Source organism: Maniola hyperantus, chromosome 21, assembly GCF_902806685.2.
Source record: "Maniola hyperantus chromosome 21, iAphHyp1.2, whole genome shotgun sequence".
Lineage (NCBI taxonomy): Eukaryota > Metazoa > Arthropoda > Insecta > Lepidoptera > Nymphalidae > Maniola > Maniola hyperantus.
The window spans coordinates 9,213,553-9,236,991 of NC_048556.1; the positions used below are offsets into that span (position 1 = coordinate 9,213,553).

General features: G+C 37.5%; 2 protein-coding genes and 1 long non-coding RNA gene across 5 annotated transcripts in view; all 3 read left to right on the forward strand.

Annotated features, from left to right (window-relative positions):
• The window catches only part of LOC117992355 (uncharacterized), a 257,093-nt gene that overhangs the window by 187,048 nt on the left and 46,606 nt on the right, over positions 1-23,439 (forward strand). The gene's annotated exons all lie outside the window — the stretch shown is intronic.
• LOC117992317 (synaptic vesicle glycoprotein 2B-like) overlaps positions 1-23,439 on the forward strand; it is a 55,810-nt gene that overhangs the window by 29,128 nt on the left and 3,243 nt on the right. For both annotated transcript variants that reach the window (XM_069505822.1, XM_034979983.2), the window contains exons 2-9: positions 8,508-8,732; positions 11,807-11,969; positions 15,184-15,365; positions 17,329-17,513; positions 18,392-18,555; positions 19,433-19,610; positions 22,491-22,765; positions 23,193-23,320. In XM_069505822.1, coding sequence (XP_069361923.1) covers positions 8,508-8,732; positions 11,807-11,969; positions 15,184-15,365; positions 17,329-17,513; positions 18,392-18,555; positions 19,433-19,610; positions 22,491-22,765; positions 23,193-23,320 — 1,500 coding nt within the window. The remainder of the gene's footprint in view (positions 1-8,507; positions 8,733-11,806; positions 11,970-15,183; positions 15,366-17,328; positions 17,514-18,391; positions 18,556-19,432; positions 19,611-22,490; positions 22,766-23,192; positions 23,321-23,439) is intronic.
• Positions 944-2,930, forward strand: LOC138403814 (uncharacterized). Of its 2 annotated transcripts, none has more exons than XR_011237972.1 (3): positions 944-1,510; positions 1,623-1,897; positions 2,568-2,930. It is a non-coding gene; the product is annotated as an uncharacterized lncRNA (long non-coding RNA). The 2 variants fall into 2 exon arrangements; XR_011237973.1 differs by lacking the exon at positions 2,568-2,930 and adding an exon at positions 2,096-2,218.

Consider the following 23,439-nt stretch of genomic DNA (forward strand, 5'->3'; position numbering starts at 1 on the left):
ATTTTTTATAAATATTTGTCGTTTATTGCCTTGTGATGTTATTGATCACCTTCCGTACAATTAATTAATTAAATTAATTACTTATGTTAAAAATAAATAAAATCATGATTTTTAGGGTTCCGTACCTCAAAAGGAAAAACGGAACCCTTATAGGATCACTTTGTTTGTCTGTCTGTATATCTGTCTGTCTGTCTGTCTGTCTCTCTGTCAAGCAACCTACAGGGTACTTCCCGTTGACCTAGAATCATGAAATTTGGCAGGTAGGTAGATCTTATAGCTGACATTTGGGGAAAAATCTGAAAACCGTGAATTTAGGGTTAGATCACACAAAAAAAATTCAATTGTGGTCATGAACTAATAATTAGTATTTTCAACTTTCGAAGTGAGTGACTATATCAAGTGGGGTATCATATGAAAGGTCTTTACCTGTACATTCTAAAACAGATTTTTATTTATTTTTATGCATCATAGTTTTTTGAACTATCGTGCAAAATGTCGAAAAAATACGACTGTAGTACGGAAACCTCATTGCGCGAGCCTGACTCGTACTTGGCCGGTTTTTTTCTTAAATTAAGTATTCTATTTTAGCCCTATAAACTACCACTATATAAAACATCACATCATTTTATTACTACAGTCCAGGACCCTATTGATATAGTAGGTACCTAGCTGTGTACTTATAGTAAGTAGGTAGGTACCTACCTTGTAGGTAGACAGACTTTGTTGTTATATTCCGGGTTCAAACCCATCAATCTTGATGTGGCAGAGACGAGGATATTTAAATTAAAAGTTTTCATAAATAAACATCAAGTAATTTTGTATTTCTTAGAATACAAAGTAAAACTAGATAGATAAAGTCAAAAGGTCATAATATAATATTTAATCATAAATGCAAAGATAAAATAAAAACTGACCAAGTGCGAATCAGACTCGCGCGCTGAGGGTTCCGGTACTACAATCGTATGTTATCAACAGTTTGCACGATAAATCAAAAACTACTTAGTAGATCTCGTTCAAACCAATTTTCGGTGGAAGTTTGCATGGTAATATACATCATATTTTTTTTTTTTCGTTTTATCATTCTCTTATTTTAGAAGTTACAGCAGGCCTAGCATGGGCCGGGAAATTTTCTCCCCGAGGAAAGGATAAAAATTTTATCCCCTCCGATAGTTATTTCCACTCTCCGAGCATGGGCACAGGGTTGGATATAATTATCCCCGGTGATAAGGCGGGGAAAGACTAGTCCTCGGCTAATGTCAAAGTGTTATTATTTTTTATCTGTGCTTTTGATTTTGCGCGTTTTCGTTACTCGTAACCAACTCGTAACTCGTCTGTGGCTGCTTTTTATTTTAAAAGAGCTAGAACCCGGAGCCGTAAAATAGTTTAAAAAACATTCACAGAAGATTATGCATGTACAATTGTATTGTTATTGTGTTTACTTAACCTAACTCCACTTTTAAATTATCCAAATTAAAAAATAATCGAATAGTTGAAATTCTTAGTTATCACAGTAAGTATCACAAAGACAATTTGTGTTAGTCAGTACACAAAATTGAAATGATAATATAGGTATTGATATTGTTAGCGACAAAGAAATGCATAAATTGTTGTTTTATTTGCAGACATGGAAATATGTACTTGAAGAAGGGCACTGACTGACACATACTAAGTATGATGAGGCAGCTCGGGATGTAAGCCCACCGGGAATGTCTCAATAGTGCCGTCGGGCACATATATGAGCACATAATTATCACTGTTGGGCATGAATGCTCAACAGGAATTGGACCTGAAGACTTCATAATGGGCCAGCCAGAGAGATGCGTGTATTAATTTAGTTCTATTAAATGTGTGTCTTGTATAACAAAATCAAAATAACTTTAGGTGCCTATTGGAATAGGTAAGTTAGGTACACATCTTATCAACATAAAATATTTTCATTTTTGTTTGAGATGATGATAAAACTAACAGTTCTGCACACTGCACTGAGAAGAGTTCAATATCACTTAAAATTGGCTAAGCTAGTATAGTTTGAGCTATTAAACTAACCTAATTTCTTTATAAGCATGTCAAGATCATGTTTTTTATCTTATGGCAGGAAATCTTTGAAGTGTCGGTGGTGGACTATGGTGAGACTGTCCTTTTACCCACTTTGTACACAGTGGGTACTTTATAAAACCAATAGCCCCGAGTTGTTTGCCTATAAATGCCAATAAATGAATAAAAAGTAGAGCATAAGTACATTTTTGTAATTTGTAAATAGTTATGAATATAGGAAGTTATTCTATGGCAGTGTGGTTTGATTGAACATTAAACTTGTTACTTCCTTTTCTTAAGGATAATAGCACTACTTTTAGATCTGTTAAGTTAACATCAGAGATTTGTGTACACCCAAATAAGCATTGTTTTAATTGGTATTCCTAATATTATGCCTAAAAGTTTGTGTTTGTTACTCAATCACACAGAAAGAGTACTTAAAGCAAAATTTGTAGGGTTCATTTTGAAACTGTTATTTTTGTTATAGCAGCAATAGAAATACAAAATTTCAACTTTAACCTGTTCCGTTTCAGGAGAGACAGACAGACGGAGAGCTGAGACTGTAATAGGGTCCCATTGGTACCTTCAGAACCCTAGTAGTAGTAGTAGATATAAGGATGGGTTTGCACAAGGTGGTTTTAGGTAATAGGTAGTTAAAGAAATATATTTTAATGCAAATATGTATTTATTATTCCATCCCTTTTTCCCTTTTATTGTCGGGCAACAGTTAGCAGTCTGGTTTGATCCATAGATATGTGAGACTTCTTTATTTGTTACATTTTCTAGTCTGTCCTTTGGTTGTTCCATTGGAATTCTGAAATATACAATTTATACATTAATGATTTTCAATAAAAATAAATTAAAAGTAAGAGGATATACTGAAATGGTCTATAAAGTATAATAGGCTAACATATTTAGTCTTACAAAACACTTATGATGAACCATTATAATTTGTAAAGTGTTATTGTGTTTGTGTATCAATATGTATTGAACTATGATATAGGTGTGTAACTTGTTTCAGTTAATATGTTAGGTATTTTAATTTAAGAATTGTTTTGTTAAATTAGACTCCTGCCTATTTTGTTCAAATAAATGATTTTATTATACCTAATGAGACATTGTGTTATTTTATATTTCCAATAATCCATACTAATATTATAAATGCGAAAGTGCGTCTGCCTGTCTGTCTGCTAGCTTTTCACAGCCCAACAGTCTAACCGATTTAGATGAAATTTAGTACCTACAGAGTTAGCTTACATCCCGAGGATGGACACAGGCTACTTTTTATTCTGGAAAATCAAATAGTTCTCACAGGATTTTCAAAACCTAAATCCACACAGATGAAGTCGCGGGCAATAGTCATCCCATGATCTTGACTTGTATCTCACTGGTAACTACCATCTGCCAAGAGTCTTATAGATGTGAGGACGTAGAATAAATAGATAATAGCCGCATGTAGGACCTATTTGTAGGTACCTACTACCTACCTAAGTAGGTATCCTAAATTAGGTACCTATTCGTTTGCACAAGATGGTTTTAGGTAATAGGTAAGTACTTACTTACTTTTATGAATCCATCCACCGAATTAATCGGCTTTAGTGCTTCATTAAGCTGCTCGCATAAGTACAGCACATAATATTTGTCCATCCGAAACAAGTGTCGGAACTCAGCGTCGGGAAATTCAAAGGGATTACTTCCATCACTAATTACGTGCTCATGTTATTTTCGTTCTAAATTCTCTATTTCAAACTAATAAAGAAAGCGCGAAACATGTTTTTTGATCTTTAATAATTGAGTTAAAGTTCTATGAGCATTATACCCACCTCTAATCTCGATGATAAAATTATCCCTCTCAAATGTCAAAAAAGGACAGTTTATCTTCTTTTATTTGGCCCCATGCTATAGACGGTGGATAAATAGTCCCCCGAGTCCCCCGTGAAATGTCAAACGGGGATAAACTTCTCCTCTCCCCTGTTGCCGTGCTCTGAGGGGTGGAGAAGTTAATGTTGTCTCCTGTCCAGTGGATAAAAATCGGGGATATAATTTTTATCTTCGGCCCATGCTAGCCGTGCTGAGATTGTAATAATGATTGATGGAGTATCGACCAGCAGGTTTTTAACATAGTAGGTAACATAATTATACCTACATCATTATTATAGTACGTGACAGGTTGAGATGGCGATCGGGGTGGGAACGCCCCGCACACCCATACAGCCCCCGCGCTAAACCAGTGCGGGCGAGCGCGGGTAACGTGTGGGTGTGCGGGGCGTCCCCCCCGCCTCATAAACCGATTGTCATCTCGACCTGTCGCGTAGGTACTCTACAGATGCGCGAAACGCATTGCAATAATATTTGCAACGCATACCGGACATGCCTAGTTATACCTATGGCCGGGCATATTGTGTTTTTATCGCATTGCTACTCGAATTAACTAACTCGACTCTGAGTTTATTATAATTACTAGCTTATGCTCGCGACTTCGTCCGCGTGGACTACACAAATTTCAAACCCCTATTTTACCCCCTTAGGGGTTAAATTTTCAAAAATCCTTTCTTAGCGGATGTCTACGTCATACTAGCTACCTGCATGCCAAATTTCAGCCAGATCCGTCCAGTAGTTTGAGCTGTGCGTTGATAGATCAGTCAGTCAGTCAGTCGCCTTTTCCTTTTATATATTTAGATTAAGTAGGTTCCTACTACCTAGGACCTAGGTAGTAGCTGATGCCCGCGACTTTGTACGCGTGGATTTGGGTTTAAAAAAACCCGTGCAAACTCTTTGATTTTCCGGGATAAAAAGTAGCCTATGTCACTCTCCAGGTCCTAAACTATACCCATGCAAAAAATCACGTCGATCCGTTGCTCCGTTGCGACGTGACTGAAGGACAAACCAACAAACCAATAAACCAACAAACAAACACACTTTCACATTTATAATAGGGGTAGTGATTATAAAACATCTTGATAAGTAATAATATTTATTTTCATAAATATCAATATTTATTTTATGTTTACAACTTACTCGAGCATTATCATAAATAAAGGCGAAAGTTTGTATGTGTGTGTGTGTGTATGTTTGTTACTCCTTCACGCAAAAACTACTGGACGGATTTGGATGAAATTTGGAATGAAGATAGATTATACCCTGGATTAACACATAGGCTAGTTTTTATCCCGGAAAATCAAAGAGTTCCCGCGGGATTTTGAAAAACGTAATCCACGTGGAACGAAGTCGTGGACATCAGCAAGTTATAAATAAAATAAAATAATGAAAATAAAATAAAAAATAAAAAATAAAATAATCATTATTTACGCCTCTAAGAACCTAAATGAAATAGTTAAGTACCTAATCTAAGTGACTAGTAGGTATATAAAATCAATTCGGAACTGGTCAGTGGTCACTTAATGGTTTTTAAAACTATTGACACATTAATAATATTGAACATTAGTGGAATTTTTAATGATGCTTGAAATATAACTATTGTGAGCCAATCTTAAAAGATAAATGTATGTTATCACGAACTTTCCTTGTAGAACTTTTTAAGAGAAACAATTTTACCAAATATTGTTTTCATGTAACTTTGACCATTTAGGCAGCGCATGCCTCGGAAACCCTCAATCAGAGGATTTTTTTCCGACCTAATTTACATTATTTCAACATTGTTTACATTGTTTTGAGAATAATACTATAGATACAAACCTTCCTCTTGAATCACTCTATCTATTGGTGAAAACCACATTAAAATCAGTTGCGTAGTTTAAAAGATATACGCATACATACATACATACATACAGGAAGCGACTTTATATAATACAATAATACCAACAAAGCTAAGTAGGTCCCTATAGAAAAATATAATTAATCTTAATAACAAATAGTTAAAATCTCTATAATATCAATTGGGTAGGTAGGTAGGTACTAATTATAAATACTAATTTACTTATTACTGATAATATCACTAATTTCTAATAGTAATTATTGATATCAGTATGTACTGTTATATAATATCATCATTATGATCAAACCATCGCTGGCTCACTACAGAGCACGGGTCTCCTCTCAGAGTGAGAAGGGTTTTGGCCATAGTCTACCGCGCTGGCCATGTGCGGATTAGTAGACTTCACACACCTTTGAGAACATTATGGAGAACTCTCAGGCATGCAGGTTTCCTCACGATGTTTTCCTTCACCGTTAAAGCAAGTGATATTTAATTAATTAAACGCAACATAACTCCGAAAAGTTAGAGGTGCGTGCCCCGGATCGAACCCCCGACCTCCGATTAAAAGGCGGACGTTCTAACCACTAGGCTTATACAGCTGCTATATAGATACTATTAGGGTACTGATATAATATATAGATATAGTAGGTTACGTTAATCCGCACAAGGAGGGCTGGCGTCAGACTGGCGGCCGGCTGTGACACATCATGCCATACCACCTACATGTATGAAAGGACATGTTGTGCCAACCCCACATATCCAATCCAATCCAATCCATCAGCCTGTTTGCGGTCCACTGCTGGACATAGGCCTTTCCAAGAGCGCGCCACCAACACGGTCCTCCGCCTTCCTCATCCATCCGCTCCCCACCACCTTCTTCAGGTCATCGGTCCACCCCACATAGCGTGGGATAAATTCTCTATGGATAAAGGACAAGAAGAAGAAGAAATAACGTATTTTTTTTTAATTATTGTAAATCCTAATTTTACTGTTTGCCTTCCTAATATGGAAGACAGATAGCCGCAAACTGCGACGATTTTACGCGACTGCACCAAAAAAAGAAGTGTAATGTTTTGAGGGTTATCCTTATATCATTGGAAGTAACACTGGCTATAATTTTTTGACAAAATGGCGGCTGTATGGCGCCATGTTCAAATGTGAATGTTTTACTTCACAGAGAAGGTACATTGAACATAGGGGTATTACTTTTTAGTTCGATTTTTGGCGGGGCCATCGTGTTTTTTTTATTGTGACTTGTTGGACTCATGGCTCCAAATATCTTAAATATATAAAAGAAAATGTGACTGACTGACTACGCACAGATCAAAACTACTGGACCGATCGGGCTGAAATTTGGCATGCAGAATAGCCTTTATGACGTATGCATCCGTTAAGACAGGATTTTATGAAATTCAACCCTAAGGGGGTGAAATAGGGGTTGCAGTAGTCGACGCGGACGATGTCGCGAGCATAAGCTAGTTTAAGATTTCCATATATTCTCATTCAAAACACGTGGACACGTCTGGAAGATTACAAAATATTGATACCGGTTGTAGATAATTAAATCATTATGTTTTTTATAAGATTAATTATACTTATTAAGATTAACACTTGAATAATATTTGAGAAGCTGCGATAAAAGCTTTTTTAACGGACTTCCATAAAAAGCGGTTCTCATTCGGTGCATTTTTTGCTTGACTCTGTCAGTTGTCCAAACGGGTTTATAGGTTTGTTGTCTGTCTGTCTGTCGTGTCTTTCAAGACCTGCCAAGAAATTCAAATCAAATAGGGGCCTTCCCGTTTGCCAAATCATGAAATTTGGAAGTTAGAAATGTTTTATAGCACAAGTTTTTTTTTTTTAATTAATATTAGCCACACTAATCGTGACTGATATTCTCCTTTCCCCTCCGCTAAGAGCAGGTACGACAATAGTGCAACGTGTGGGGTTTGAACTGGCGCCCTTTCGGAATTCAGTCCGCTCCTCTTACCTTGTTACCGCGGGTAACTTGTATCTGAATAAAAAAAGGAAAGTAAAAAATTACGAAAACCGTGAATTTGTGGTTACATCACAACGGAATGTGTTCATGATTAAATAATAATTAATTCATTAATTCACATGTAGATGGCGACGTCCATCATTAACCTAAAGTGTAGCACATTAAAGTGTTGTATCTTGTACGATGGTACGGAACCTTTGTGTGCGATTCCAACTTGCACCGTTGAATTATTTAGGCTCTGTAAAATCAAGTTCTCTGTAAACAAGTAAAGGGAAACATCCGGAAACCGTGAATTTTTAATACATCACAAAAAACGGTAAAGAAAGGTGTACGCCCGAGAGTTCTCCATAATGTTCTCAAAGATGTATGATGTCTGCTAATCCGCACTTGGTCAGCGGGGTAGATTTTGGTCAAAACTCTTCTCATCCTGAGAGGAGACCCGTGCTTGGAAGCGGGTCAATAAAGGGTTATTTTTTAATTTATTTATAGACTGCCATATAAGATGTCTGCTTGGCCAGCGGGGTAGATTACGGTCAAAACTCTTCTCATCCTGAGAGGAGACGCGTGCTTGGAAGCGGGTCAATAATGGGTTATTTTTTTAATTTTTTTATAGACTGCCATATATGATGTCTGCTTGGCCAGCGGGGTAGATTATGGTCAAAACTCTTCTCATCCTGAGAGGAGACCCGTGCTTGGAAGCCGGTCAATAATGGGTTAATGATGATGATGAAAGTTCAGCTCTTCACATTTTGATTGTTTCAGCTCAGCAAAGCAAGGCAGATGGGGATGCGATGAAAATACTAGAAGACGCATTGACGCTGTGCAAATTTGGGAAATTCCACATATTGCTGCTAGCCGCGTCACTCTGTTCCATCTTCGCTGCCATGCTGGTCACCACTACATCTTCATACATCCTCCCGGTGGCGGAATGTGACCTGGACATGACTATAATGTATAAAGGATTGCTAATTGCAATACCTTTTCTAGGTAAGTTAACCTTTCCTTCATCTTCTAAGCAAATGCGCTCATTCTTCGGCTGCATCATCATTTTTTAGGGTTTCGTACCTCAAAAGGAAAAACGGAACCCTTATAGGATCACTTTGTTGTCTGTCTGTCTCTCTGTCTGTCTGTCTGTCTGTCTGTCTGTCTGTCTGTCTGTCTGTCTGTCTGTCTGTCTGTCTGTCTGTCTGTCTGTCTGTCTGTCTGTCTGTCTGTCTGTCTGTCTGTCTGTCTGTCTGTCTGTCTGTCTGTCTGTCTGTCTGTCTGTCTGTCTGTCTGTCTGTCTGTCTGTCTGTCTGTCTGTCTGTCTGTCTGTCTGTCTGTCTGTCTGTCTGTCTGTCTGTCTGTCTGTCTGTCTGTCTGTCTGTCTGTCTGTCTGTCTGTCCAAGAAACCTACAGGGTACTTCCCGTTGACCTTGAATCATGAAATTTGGCAGGTAGGTAGATCTTATAGCTGACATTTGGGGAAAAATCTGAAAACCGTGAATTTAGGGTTAGATCACACAAAAAAAATTAAATTGTGGTCATGAACTAAGAATTAGTATTTTCAACTTTCGAAGTGAGTGACTATATTAAGTGGGGTATCATATGAAAGGTACCTGTAAATTCTAAAACAGATTTTTATTTATTTTTATGCATCATAGTTTTTGAATTATCGTGCAAAATGTCGAAAAAATACGACTGTAGTACGGAACCCTCATTGCGCGAGCCTGACTCGCACTTGGCCGGGTTTTTTTCGCCTAGGGGGAGAAAATCCTCATGGACATGTCTAGTGTGTGTATGTATGGCGCCATGCTCAAATGTGAATGTTTTACTTCACAGAGTACCTACATTGAATATAGTGGTATTACTTTTTAGTTCGTTTTTGGTGGGGCCATCGTCTTTTTTTTATTGTGACTTGTGTTGACTCATAGCTCCGAATATCTTAAATGTATAAAAAGAAAATGTGGCTGACTGACTCATCTATCAACGCACAGCTTCAACTACTGGACGGATCGGGCTGAAATTTGGCATGCACATAGCTATTATGACGTAGACATCCGCTAAGCAAGGATTTTTGAAAATTCAAGCCTTTAGAGGGTAAAATAGGGATTCGAAATTTGTGTAGTCCACGCGAACGAAGTCGCGGGCTTAAGCTAGTTACATATAAGTATTGCGTGATATGATATGACAATTGAACGATGTTAGCATTTTTTTAACTTGTGCTGTGAAATCTTGCTTGCAGAATTTCATGATTCTAGGTAATAATTTGTAGACCTAAAATATTTGATATCAATTTCGACCTTTCAATCTCAACGCGTTTCTAAGAAATAGGTTTAAACGGACAGGGAAGATCCTCTTAAAGGATTCCCGTTTTCTTTTTGAGATACGGAACCCTAATAACTTGTAAAACTTATAAGCCGCCGTATAAACTGTGTAGGACATTGACATGACAATTGACATCCGAGCATATCCTAGATACAGGTTACAAGTTAGGTGTCAGACCCGCCACCCACACAAAAAACCAAATCATTCCTAAGTAAGCAGGTATTAGATAAGTTTTTCTGATGTAGTTTATGAATTAAAAACTACATCAGAAAAACTTATAAATTATAATATAATATGCGTAGTTTTTCACCTATGGAGGAGTACCTAGTACCTACTAAGTTTTTTTTATGTATATTAACCATGGGCCCTTGACTAATATTCCTCTTTTCCCTCCAATTAAGCGTGAAGCTTGTGCTAGGAGTTGGTACGACAATAGTGCAAAGGATGGGGTTTGAACCGGCGACCTTTCGGGTTTCAGTCCGCACCTTAAACCGTTGAGCTATTTAGGCCATCAACTTTTGTGCAAATTAAAAAATCGGTCAAAAGTAAGTCGGGCTCGCTCACAAAGGGTTCCGTACCATCGTACAAGAAATAAAACTTTTATTTTTTTTAATATTCATGGCGGACATTTTGAAATTTCTAGTATTTGTTGTTACAGCGGCAATAGAACTACACCTTCTGTGAAAATTTGACCTCTCTAACTAGTACGGTTCACGGGATACAGCCCGCTGGCAGGTAGACAGACGGGCGGATGGACGGACAGCGGAGGCTTAGTACGTAATAGGGTACCGTTTGCACCCTTCGGATACGGAACCCTAAAATCAATAAATGCTGGCGAACAAAACGGTGCAATTATTACATTTCTGATCAAAATACTTTACTTTCCTAAATCCGGATATATTTGTTTTTAGCTCACTGATTCATGTTTTATGTTTTATTTTATTTTATCTCTAAAATTTCACAACACTAAAATTTAATGACAATTTTTTTTTTGAAGAATAAGAATAATTTATTTTCAATTTAGAATTTAGAATTTAGACACAAGAAACGAGTTTCCTACCCTCTGCACTAGGAAAACCCTGTATTGCAGAAGGCAGTTACAAGTTTTCTAAAACTAAGGACTTAATATATTATATCTAATATTATACTAAAATTACAAAATCTGAACACATTTCCAAGCTAAACGGCCTGAAAATACACTGAAATCGAATTCAAAGTTCATGATTTCGAGTACTGAATACAAACTTGAAGTCATCCCGAAGCAAAACAGCCGAAACCTGTGCTAAAAATAGAATCCAAAGATCATGATTTAGATTTAAAAAAATACAGTGAAGTAGCTTTATTTAGAATAAGCTTTCGTTCAGTTTTTGGCTCCTCGTGTAAAATTTTTTTCGTGCTAAGCGAGCTCCTCAAATAATTTTGAACCAAATCTGTATAAAATTTGGTATATAGTTCTTGCATTTCACGAAGGCCACTGACTCATGCTTGTTTTAAGTCATGTCGGTATATATGTAAGGTACACTAAATGTGTGCGTTTGACAGCGCTTGCTCGTGACTGATTGGTACGAAATACACGCACACTTACGCAATGAACATGTAAACGACGTCACCACAAGTAAAGTTCAGTAGCCTTCCTGAATTGCAAGAACTGTACCTACTCGCACGTAAAGTTTGTATTTACATAGAAGCGATGGCAAAATATTTATGGTTTTCGATTATATCAGGAATGTATATTTATTTTATTTCCCTTTCAGGACAAATTGGAGCGAGTCTCTTCACGGGGTTCTTAGTGGATACTTTTGGTAGGAAAATATTTTTAATAGGTGGAAACGTGGGCATATTTATTGGTACTTTACTCGAGGGATCGAGCCAAACATATTGGATGTTAATATTCATAAAACTCATTGAAGGTATATCGTAAGTACCCAATTTGAAATGTTATTTTTTATTTTTATTTTATTTAATTTGCAACCGCCCGCGGCTACCGTCCCATAGGTAGGTAGTTCGAAAAATTCGACCTTTTTCGTTGTCTACATTATAAAGGGCAACTTTGCGCATCAGCTTTCTGAGTCCAAATCTCCAAGGGTTTGGGCTGCGCGTTGGCAAGTCTGTCAGTGAGTCAGAATTTTTTTCTAAGTATACTATATGTGCCCCAGGGCTAATAAGTAATCGCCCGGAATTTCTTGCATTTTGCAATATTTGCAAAAAAATATTAATAAGTAAATAACTTAAAACTAGAGGTCTAATCCATATTATGGTTTTTTACAAGATTTTTGGTTTTTAGTAGAAATGCCTGACTAGCTGCACTATTTTCTTCATTTATTTACATTTTTGGATTAGACCTCTAATTTTAAGTTATTGATTTAATTTTGTGTAAATATTCAAGAAATGCCAGGCGGTCACATAGCCCTGGGTGCACATTGTACTATCTAATTACTGTACAAATCATGCGCGCCTGGAAAATGAATACTGGCTGCATATCTGCCTTGGACAGTCAGGTTGATTCTTTGTGCAAAAATTGAGTCCGCCCTTCTATCACCAAGTGAGGCTTTTAAAAGCGACGAAATAATACCAAGTAAAAAGCAAAAAAATAATAGAAATTTAGGAATTTTATTTTGAGCTTGACTAGGTATATTATTACATAAGCTATGATGCGTCAAAAAAAACTGTATTTAAAATATAGTCCTAATACGTACCGATTTTTACTATAAACATTTAAAACATATCTACCTATTAAAATCATTTGCCAATAATATGTTTGTCATTAATCAGACATGTTTACTTTATAGGAAATAAATGCAAATTATTTTGTTATTAATTGTATAAGACTGGGGGCACACGAAGCGTTGCGGCGCCGCACCGCAAAGATTTCACCATAATATCAGCGGGCACACGGCGCGGGGCGGCGCGGCGGTGCGGCGTCGCAACGTTGTTTTTTTTTTTTTTTTTTTTTTTTAATAGATATAGCGAGCAAGCGAGCAGGCGGGTCACCTGATGTTAAGTGATTACCGCCGCCCATGAACATTTGCAGCACCAGAGGAGCCGCCGATGCGTTGCCGGCCTTTTAGGAATTTGTTGGTCCGCCCCTTGAATAACCCCATGTTATAATCTAGTGGGAACACCGCCGATGGGAGTTGGTTCCACAGTTTGCACGTGCGTGGAAAGAAGGATCTGGCGCAGCGGACGGTCGAAGTGCACCAGACACCCAGATGGTGAGGGTGAAATTCCTTACGGTGGCGCGCGGTGCGGTTGTTATGTCGCAGCGGCGCCGTAGCACGTTGGACAGTCTGTTAATAAAAACAACTGAGCGGTGCCGCTCCGACGTCGCAACGCATTCACCACTCCCCGCCTCGTCTCGGTGGTTGCAAGTCCGGTGCGGCGCCGGACCGCAACGTGTGACATGCCACAGATATTTCTATGTAAGACGACGCAGCAACACCGCTCCGGCGCCGCACCGCCGCCGCAATGCATCGTGTGTCCCCGCTCTTAGTAAGCAAAAAACGGGTTACACATCTTTGCGAGCAAGGTTTTGTCAGATATAAATAGGTAGACCGATATGCAAAGATCGATTTATAGTTAGGTATATGATGACAGAATAATAAAAACACATGGTCGTAGGTATATATAAAAAACGGGCAAGTGCGAGTCAGACTCCCGCACTGAGGGTTCCGTTCTACAATCGTATTTTATCGTCATTTTGCACGATAAATCAAAAACTATGATGCATAAAAATAAATAAAAATATGTTTTAGAATTCACAGATAAAGCCCTTTCATATAGCCCCAGCAAGCCCCACTTGGTATAGCAATCTTACTTTGAAAGTCGAAAATAGCAATATTTGTTCATGAACACAATTTAATTTTTTGTGTGTGATGTAATAACCAATTCAAGGTTTCCAGATTCTTACCCGAATGTCTGCTGTAATAAGACCTACCTACCTGCCAAATTTCATGATTCTAGGTCAGCGGGAAGTACCCCTGTAGGTTTCTTGGCAGACAGACAGACAGACAGACAGACAACAAAGTCATCCTATAAGGGTTCCGTTATTCCTTTTGAGGTACGGAACCCTAAAAACAAGGAAAACTTACCTAGTTAATAACAATAAGTTTAATACTAACTAACTTAACTTATAGATAGGCCTACTCTTAAATTATACCTACTCTATTTTTTTATTTTTTTATGTCCGCTTTTTTGTCCTCCGACATGATGATCGGAGACCTTTACATTATTTACCTTGCATAATTAGATGCCTTTCCAGCTCTTGGTAAAGAGTGGATACTTGGATAGTAAGTGTTGGGTCGAAAGCCAAGATGCACAGCACTTAACACACTTTCTATATTTATCAGACATGATAAATTTAATCTTCGATAAACGAAAAGAGTCAATATTTCAAAATAATAAGTGACTGTCCTGATTTTTCTCTAGTTTCAATCACACTCCTGCGAGTTTCTTCAAGCTAGAAATAGAAGCAAAAACACTAAACCACATGAAATGCAACTATAAATATAAAAATTTATCACAACCGTTGGGAAAGAAAACTTTCATATTTAAACCACGGATTTAAACCAACAAAACAAACGTGCCATAGAGTAGATAGTTGCCAGTTGTTTATAGTTTGAAAGTTTGTCTCTGACTTTGAAGTCTAGAATGAGACAAAGAATTTCTTTGTTTCATTCTAAATGCTTTCATAAAAAAAATGATTCCGACGAATTGAGAACCTCCTCTTTTTTTTGAAGTCGGTTAAAAAGTCTGCAGTGGCCCCATACAAAGTTGCCACTCCTTGGTCTTGTGGAATCCACGGGGGACCGGAGGACTCTGGGCTAGCAGCTACCTCGGTCAGCATATTAGTCTGGCCATTCAACGAGGTAACGCTGCCAGCGTTCTGGGCACCCTGCCTCGTTTCGGTCGTTTAGATGATATTTTCGATCTCTAATTTTTATGTTCAATTGTTTAAAAATAAATAAAAATCTGTTTTATGGTGTTATTGAGACATGGTTCCAGCGCAATAGCAATTTGCGGGACTTATACTCTAAATTTAGTTTAGAGAAAGACATCATTTACGCCTGTGTTTCTTTTTAACCGACTTCCAAAAAGGAAGGTGGTTCTCAATTCGGCCCGTTTTTTTTTTCAGAATAAGTTTAAGCTTCAGTGCTATATCGACGATGCTCTCCGAGTTTACGCCGATCGGTTTAAGAGACAGAGTACTGCTGTCGTATGCGGGTTTTACATCCACATCGTTGATTGTATCTGCACTCCTCGCCTGGGCGGCTTTACCCTTACCTATTCATGTGGTTGTATGGGAGGGGTATTTTGGTAAGATACACTCAATTTTATTTCAAAACTAGCTGCCCTGGCGAACTTCATTCCGCCTAACAGTCGATTAATTTTTTTTAAATTTTAATCGACTCTCCGTAAGAACCATCCTCGTACTTCAAGAAATATTATTAAAAAAAGGATAAGCGAAATCGGTTCAGCGGTTCTCGAGATTTGCGATGACGAACACATTTGGTAATTCATTTTTATACCTATAGAAGACTAGCTGCCCTGGCAAACTTCGATTTATTTTTACGGAATCCGTGATTTCACGGATGAGTGCACAAACGCCATGGGGGTCTATACCAACGTTCTTTCGCACTTTCCGATGTGATGTTGCTATTCTAGCAACTTGGGGTCCCATCGTCTATCGGCTCTTCGAGTGTTCAAGTCATCGATGTATCAAGTGTTTCATTTACCTAATTATTATATTTTAGTGTTTGACATATTTTGACTATTGACAAAACAATGTAGTGATAATAATTTCATTATTTACTTTCTGCTGTTTAGAGTTTATTTATTATATCTATAATAACTGTATTCGAGACGGCGATATCTTAATGGGTTAGGAGTTTATGAGGTTGTTTTAAGCTCAGATTCCGTTCAGATATTGCAATTTTGACCATTAAAAGCAGATAAAAGAATCCAGTTTTTCTAATGAATAAAGATAAACTGAATAGGTTTGCAGCAAGTCATTAGCCTTGGCCTAACCGAAATCAACTCTAATTGAGTCGCATGCGTAAGGATTTGGGAGCTCACCGCATTATCATCCCAAGAAGACCCACTATTAGGTGATAAACGTTAAGGACCACAATTATCTTTTAGACAGAGCAATCCTGTGTGGAACCTGTTTCCACACAGGATTGCTCTGTCTGCGAGACAGGGTAGGAATCACCACCCATATTATAAATGCGAAAGTGTTAGTTTGTTGATTTATTGGTTTGTTGGTTTGTCCTTCAATAACGTCGCAACGGAGCAACGGATCGACGTGATTTTTAGCATGGGGATAGTTTAAGACCTGGAGGGTGACAGAGGCTACTTTTATCCCGGAAAATCAAAGAGTTACCAAGGGATTTTTGATAACCTAAATCCACGTGAACGAAGTCGCGGGCATCAACTAGTTAGATTAAATATAAGAAGTTAGAGAAAAGTCGGCTGAACAAACTTTTGTTAGATATTTTGCGTAGCAGTGGATCAGTCGTTTGGGTCTAGGTACTACTGTACCTAGTCGTAGACCTAGACCTACATCTACTTAATAGTTTCTAATTTGTTCTACATCTGTACAATCGTTATTTTTTGTGTTCTTATATTTATAATTTTTATACCTAACAGTAAAATGTTACACAAATAAACTAGCAGCATTAACTCAAGCATTAACGTCGTCGTCTCAATCGTTGAGACTGACAAGTCAACGACAAAACATCACATAGGTATGATAGAGATGACGCTGCAAGAGGCCAAAGATGCCGATCATCTCTTTCTAAAGCTCGATGTGTGAAATTCACCAGCTAATCGATTGCGGGAAAACTGCATCAAATTACAATCTTGATTGTTGTGATTGGCTGAATTTATGATATATTCTTCTTGCTCTATCGCATTGTAGCCAATAGTGAGCGAGCGTCAACAATCACAGGTGATTGCGATCGTGACGTTGCACGTTGTAACAGCTGCAGGGCGATTGTCTAAAACCTGCATCAATCATTATTACAATTTCAATTGTTCTGATTGGCTGAATTTGTGCGATTCTTGTTGCAACAATGCATTGTGACCAATAGTGAGCGAGCATTAACCAATCAGAGATGATTGCGATCGTGACATTGTAGCTGTCAAACAACCGCGGTAGGGCTACTGTTGTACAGTATACTATAATATATAGGTGCTTCGACTTAAAAGCCTTTAAAGCTTAAGGTTGTACACTACATATTATGCATTTTTAGACCACTTACATTTTTTTGTCTTCCAGTACTACACTCTTGGAATGTATACCTATATATCTGTTCGATATGGAGTTTTATGGCAATAGTGATGTACTATTGCTTACCGGAGAGTCCCAAGTTTCTTCTGTCCCACGCCCGAGAAGAGGAGGCCTTGGAAGTACTTAAAACCATATACAGTACGAACACTGGAAACGACAGGGATTCTTTTCCTGTAAGTACTTTTTTAATTTTGCTAAAAAAAACTGCCAAGTGATTCCGTATTTTTTTTTAAAGAATATTAGCCATGTTAAATGACTAATATTCCCCTTTCCTCTCCAACTAAGCGTCAGGCTTGTGCTAGGAGTAGGTACGACAATAGCGCAACCCAACGGGCGGGGTTTGAACCGTCGACCTTTCGGTTTTCAGTCCACTCCTTTACCGGTTGAGCTATTGAGGATATTTACCTAATTAGTACCTATTTTCAATTTTCTAAGTGAGATAACTATACCAAGTGGGGTATCATATGAAATGGCTTTACCTGTACATTCTTAAACAGATTTTCATTTATTTTTCTGCACAATAGTTTTTGATTAATCATGCAAAATGTCGAAAAAAAACCCGAGTACGAAACCCTCGGTTCGCGAGTCTGACTCGCACTTGGCCTGTTTTTTTACCATTAACGGATATTAGTAATTTTTTTTTAAATTCAGAACTTTTCATGTAATTAAAATATGTAATACACGGGTTGTTAGTAGTCGTGTTATAGTAAATTACTAACTTACGCTCGCGACTTCGTCCGCGTGGGCTAGGTACACAAATTTCAAACCTCTATTTCACCCCCCTAGGGATTGAATTTTCAAAAATCCTTTATTAGCGGATGCCTACGTCATAATAGCTATCTGCATGCCAAATTTCAGCCCGATCCGTCCAGTAGTTTGAGCTGTGCGTTGATAGATCAGTCAGTCAGTCAGTCACCTTTTTATATATTTAGAAGACTAGGTATGGAAACTATTTTATCTTATTATTATGACTTCTGAGCAAATGATAAGAAATTAAGTGCATCTCTTATCTCCTTATTTACTGTATGCTAATTATATATCTACTTTACAGATCTTATCGTTCAACACGGCTACTGGTACCCTTAAGCCAACTGATGAGATAAGTCTCAAAAAACAGCTGGTGAATGCCTTCATCGAAGTGAAGGAACTTTTCAGGAGACCTTTAATTTATAGGCTTTTGCTGTTCTCATTTCTTACTTTTGCCGGACTGATTGTGTGAGTGCCTATAAGTCCCGTAAATTGCTAATGCGCGTGGCCGCCATTTTAGTGAAGTCAACACTAGACTGAAGTTTCGAGCTGATGGTATATTTTTACTTAAATATAAGTCAAATGACGTCATTTCGATGTTAATAAGACATGGTTCCGGCGCAATAGCAATTTTCGGGACTTATAATTAATGGTTTTTATCCGTTTATTCATCAATTATTATAGCCTATAACAGTCCACTGCTGTACTTATATAACTGTACTGACCATAATCACCACGCTAGCAAAGCACGCTCAAAGCGAAGACAGATGATAATACTATACTGATAATTTACAGATACTACAAAAAACGCGTAAAATCCTATAAATTTATGAATCTAGAGGTCAACGAACCTTGCGTAGACAGGTGCTGCGGAGTCAATGCCACATCGTATGTGGAGCAATGACCCCGAGTTTTGCACGCTATACAATGCGGGATTGATAAATACTGGTACTGATTCTGAGCACAACCTAATTTTAGAGTATTCTCATATTCTTCTTACTAATGTAATATGAAAAGGACAGACGCAGTTTGACAGTTTTAAATTTTATTTTTAGATGATAAAACCCGTGATTTTAGCGCACAGTCGCGAGTCACATTTGAATGTTTTTTCGTGATGTAACCGCAAATTCACGGTTTTCGGATTTTCCCCCTTACTTGTGCTATAAGACCTACCTACCTGCCTGTCATGATTCTAGGGTCAACGGCAAGTACCCTCTAGGTTTCATGACAGACAGACAACGAAGTGATTCCTATAAGGGTTCAGTTTTTCCTTTTGAGGTACGGAACCCTAATAAAGTGCATTTAAAATGCTAAATTATTTACATTTATTATTTATATTTTTCAGGTTTACGTCTCTAAGACTATGGTATCCACAGATTTCAACAATTATAGAGAACTACAGCAAGAATCACGGCGAGACGGCACAGTTTTGTGTAATGATAGATGACTATATGGACGGGCTGCAAGAAATGCATCTGAAAGTTGTACCAGCTAATATGACTGAAGCGAGTATCTGTGTGCCGGTGAGTAAATTAGGCATCGTTCAGGGAGCGTCGAGATGTCTTCGTGTCCAAATTTTCTCAGCGCTTAAATAGAAATAGAAATAGTGTTTATTTGCTAGAATGTGGTACAATTTAATTTGGTCTTAAATCTATTTTGTTCTGACACATTCAACCAATAACTTAGTGTGCAAATTGTTCTAGTACATTATCATAATAATTATCATAGTAAAATGTGAAAATTTACAATCAATAATATCATCAATAACATCTACTTACTTAACTTATTTATATATAAATTCATCTATCTAGGTAAGTAATGTCAACAGTATGATTTGATTTAAGTATAAAAACGCATGTCGATGTCAATAATAAATTTAAAAAAAAACATAATTTAGTTATAATAATTTGAACATAGCGTATTACCAATACTCAATACAATGCTCAATGACCTTAGCAGAGCTTCTCAGCAGGTGGGCCTAAAAATGAATATGAGTAAGACGAAAATCATGTCTAATGCTTATGTCCGGCCCCACCCAGTAATCCCCAGTAATCGTTGAGAGCTCTGCACTCGAAATTGTAGACGAGTATATATACCTAGGACACACAATCCAGTTGGGTAGGTCCAATTTCGCGAAAGAGGTCAACCGCCGAGTCTAACTCGGTTGGGCAGCGTTCACGAAGCTTCGAGATGTCTTCTTATCCAAATTTTCTCAGCGCTTAAAGACCAAAGTCTTTGTACAGAGTGTATTACCAGTGATGACATATGGATCTGAGATTGGTCAGGTCACCAACTATAATAGGCCTCATAAGAAAACTTAGACTTATCCAGCGGGTGATGGAGAGAGCTATGTATGCTTGGTACCAGTGTATTCACTCGAAAAATACAGTAGATATAAAGAAATTTTTTCTAATCCTATCGTATTTTTAGGGTTCCGTATCTCAAAAGGAAAAACGAAACCCTTATAGGATCACTTTGTTGTCTGTCTGTCAAGAAATCTATAGGGTACTTCCCGTTGACCCAGAATCATGAAGTTTGGCAAGAAAGTAGGTCTTATAGCAGACATGAGGGGAAAATCTAAAAACCGTGAATTTGTGGTTACATCACAAAAAAAAAACTAAAATGTGTTCATGAATAAATATTGCTATTTTCAACTTTCAAAGTAAGATTACTATACCAAGTGGGGTATCATAAATGAAAGGGCTTTACTTTTTAATTCTAAACAGATTTTTATTTATTTTTATGCATAAAAGTTTTTTATTTATCGTGCAAAATGTCGAAAAAAAATGTCTGTAGTACGGAACCCTCGGTGCGCGAGTCTGACTCGCACATGGCCGGTTTTTTGAGTGAAAAACATACTTACTCGTATTTTAAAAAAATCAAAATCATTTTTTTTTTTTTCATTTATTAGGATCACCAACAGCTAATCATCTACATCAAATACAAATTTAACAATACAAAAGTTCTTAGATAAAATGACGAGCTAATTAAAGGTAATCACCGCGTGCGAATAAAGTGTCAGGTAATTTTACTACTAAAAAAGTTACTTAATTAAAAAATAATAATAATATAATAGCTAATTAGTTTTTTGTGACTAATGCAAAACAGAAGTACACGTATTTACCAAGGCCATTTGACAATGATTAAAAACATTGTCAGACAGCCTTGGTTTGGTTTATACGTATATAATTTTATGGGGCCTATCTCAGTGGGCTTAATTTATTAATTTATGAGAGCAAAGTCCATATTTACGGACTTTTGAAGTGAACTTGATAATATCGAGTTAAATAAAGGGTGCTTTGTTTATCCATCAGCCGGAGGGTCTTCCCAGTTTCTAGTTGAATAGGAATTAATAAATATGACAAAGCTATGAGCCATCTGAAGCTGTAAAGGTACGCTTACACGGGCAATTGACAATTATTCCAGGCAATTTAGTCAATTATGACGTCACGACCACATGAAGCAATTAACTGTTATCATATTATGCTAATTGTAACTAGCTTTCACACAAAATTCAAACCCCTGTTTTACCCCTTAGGGGTGGAATTTTCAAAAATCCTTTCTTAGCGGATGCCTACATCATAATAGTTATCTGCATGCCAAATTTCAGCCCGATCCGTCCAGTAGTTTGAGTTGTGCGTTGATAGATCAGTCAGTCAGTCAGTCAGTCAGTCACCTTTTCCTTTTATATATTTAGATACCCAGCAATACCTGAAAACTTCAGCAATGTTACGCAAATTATAATTGCTCCAGATCGATCCATACGTGTTGCCGGACAACAATTATTGCTTAAGAAATTTCCCACCATAGTGAACACCATCATCAACCGATAGACGTCCACTGCTGGACATAGGTCTCTTGTAGGGACTTCCACACGGCACGGTCTTGCGCCGCCTGAATCCAGCGGCTCCCTGCGACTCGTCTGATGTCTTCCGTCCACCTATGGGGTGGTCTTTCAACTCTGCGCCTTTAGGTGCGCGGTTGCCATTCCAGTAGGTACCTTGGGACTCCAACATCTATCGGTTTTCCGAAATAGTGTTACAAGTTAATCCATACTAATATTATAAATACGAAAATACGAAAGTGTGTCTGTCTGTCTGCTAGCTTTTCACGGCCCAACAGCTTAACCGATCTTGATAAAATTTGGTAAGTACAGAGTAAGCTTACATCCCGGGGAAGGACATAGGCTACTTTTTATCCCGGAAAATAAGAGTTCTTACAGGATTTTTAAAAACCTAAATCCACGCGGACGAAGTCGCGGGCGTCATTTAGTTATATTTTATTAATTATGAATAAAAATTAAATAACATTTGTATGCAGAATAGATGTATCGTCGAAAAAAATATGACTGAAGTACAGAACCCTCTTGGCCGGTTTTTAATTTTTTTACTTATTTGTTTCAGAAATTGAGCGGCACCCAAACCTACCTAAACGGTATCATACTAGGCTGTGTCTCGCTAGTATTTGTCGTCATCAGCGCATTCATAGTGGAGCTCATAGGGCAGAGACTCCTTATGTTCGTCATCCTAATACTATGTGCCTTATGTTCTGCTTCACTGTACTGGACGAATCAGTCTCTACAGATAGCTATACTGATGTCAGCGACCTGTGGACTGTTGCAAACTGCTCTGAGTCTACAACAGAACATGTTTGTTAGAGTGTTTCCTACTACGTCGAGGTAAGCTGTTATTGCTCTTATAACTATAGTACGCGACAGGTCGAGATGGCAATCGGGGAGAAATTTTACTTACATAATATTACAGGCTGTAACCAGAACACTAGCAAAAACTTAGCGTTATTGTTTTACTACCTAAACACAATCCAATACCAATAACCATTTGCCTCATTTTGTAGTTTTAGTGATTTAGTATTTTCAACTCCGCGATGTATAGCGTGCAAAACTCGGGTTCGAATTTATAATATATTTATATTTAGATATTTCCGAATCAATGCCTAAAAATGCCCTGCTTGACCTGCTATTTCGATATCATATTCATTTCAAATTATTCGATGGGAAATATTTCATACTTTATATAATATTTTATACGTTATATTTATAGTATATTTAATATTTATTTTATTTTACTTTAAATATTTTTTTTCAGAGCTTTGGCAGTTTCAATCATAATCATGGTTGGACGGATTGGATCGCTCGCTGGAAATATTATATTCCCAATTCTGTTAAGCTTGGGGTGTATGGCGCCATTCATTACTACCTCACTTATTGCAGTCGGTAATATGCTCATTCATTTTTAGGGTTCCGTACCTCAAAAGGAAAAACGGAAGCCTTATAGGATCACTTTGTTGTCTGTCTGTCGGTCTGTCAAGAAACCTACGGGGTACTTCCCGTTG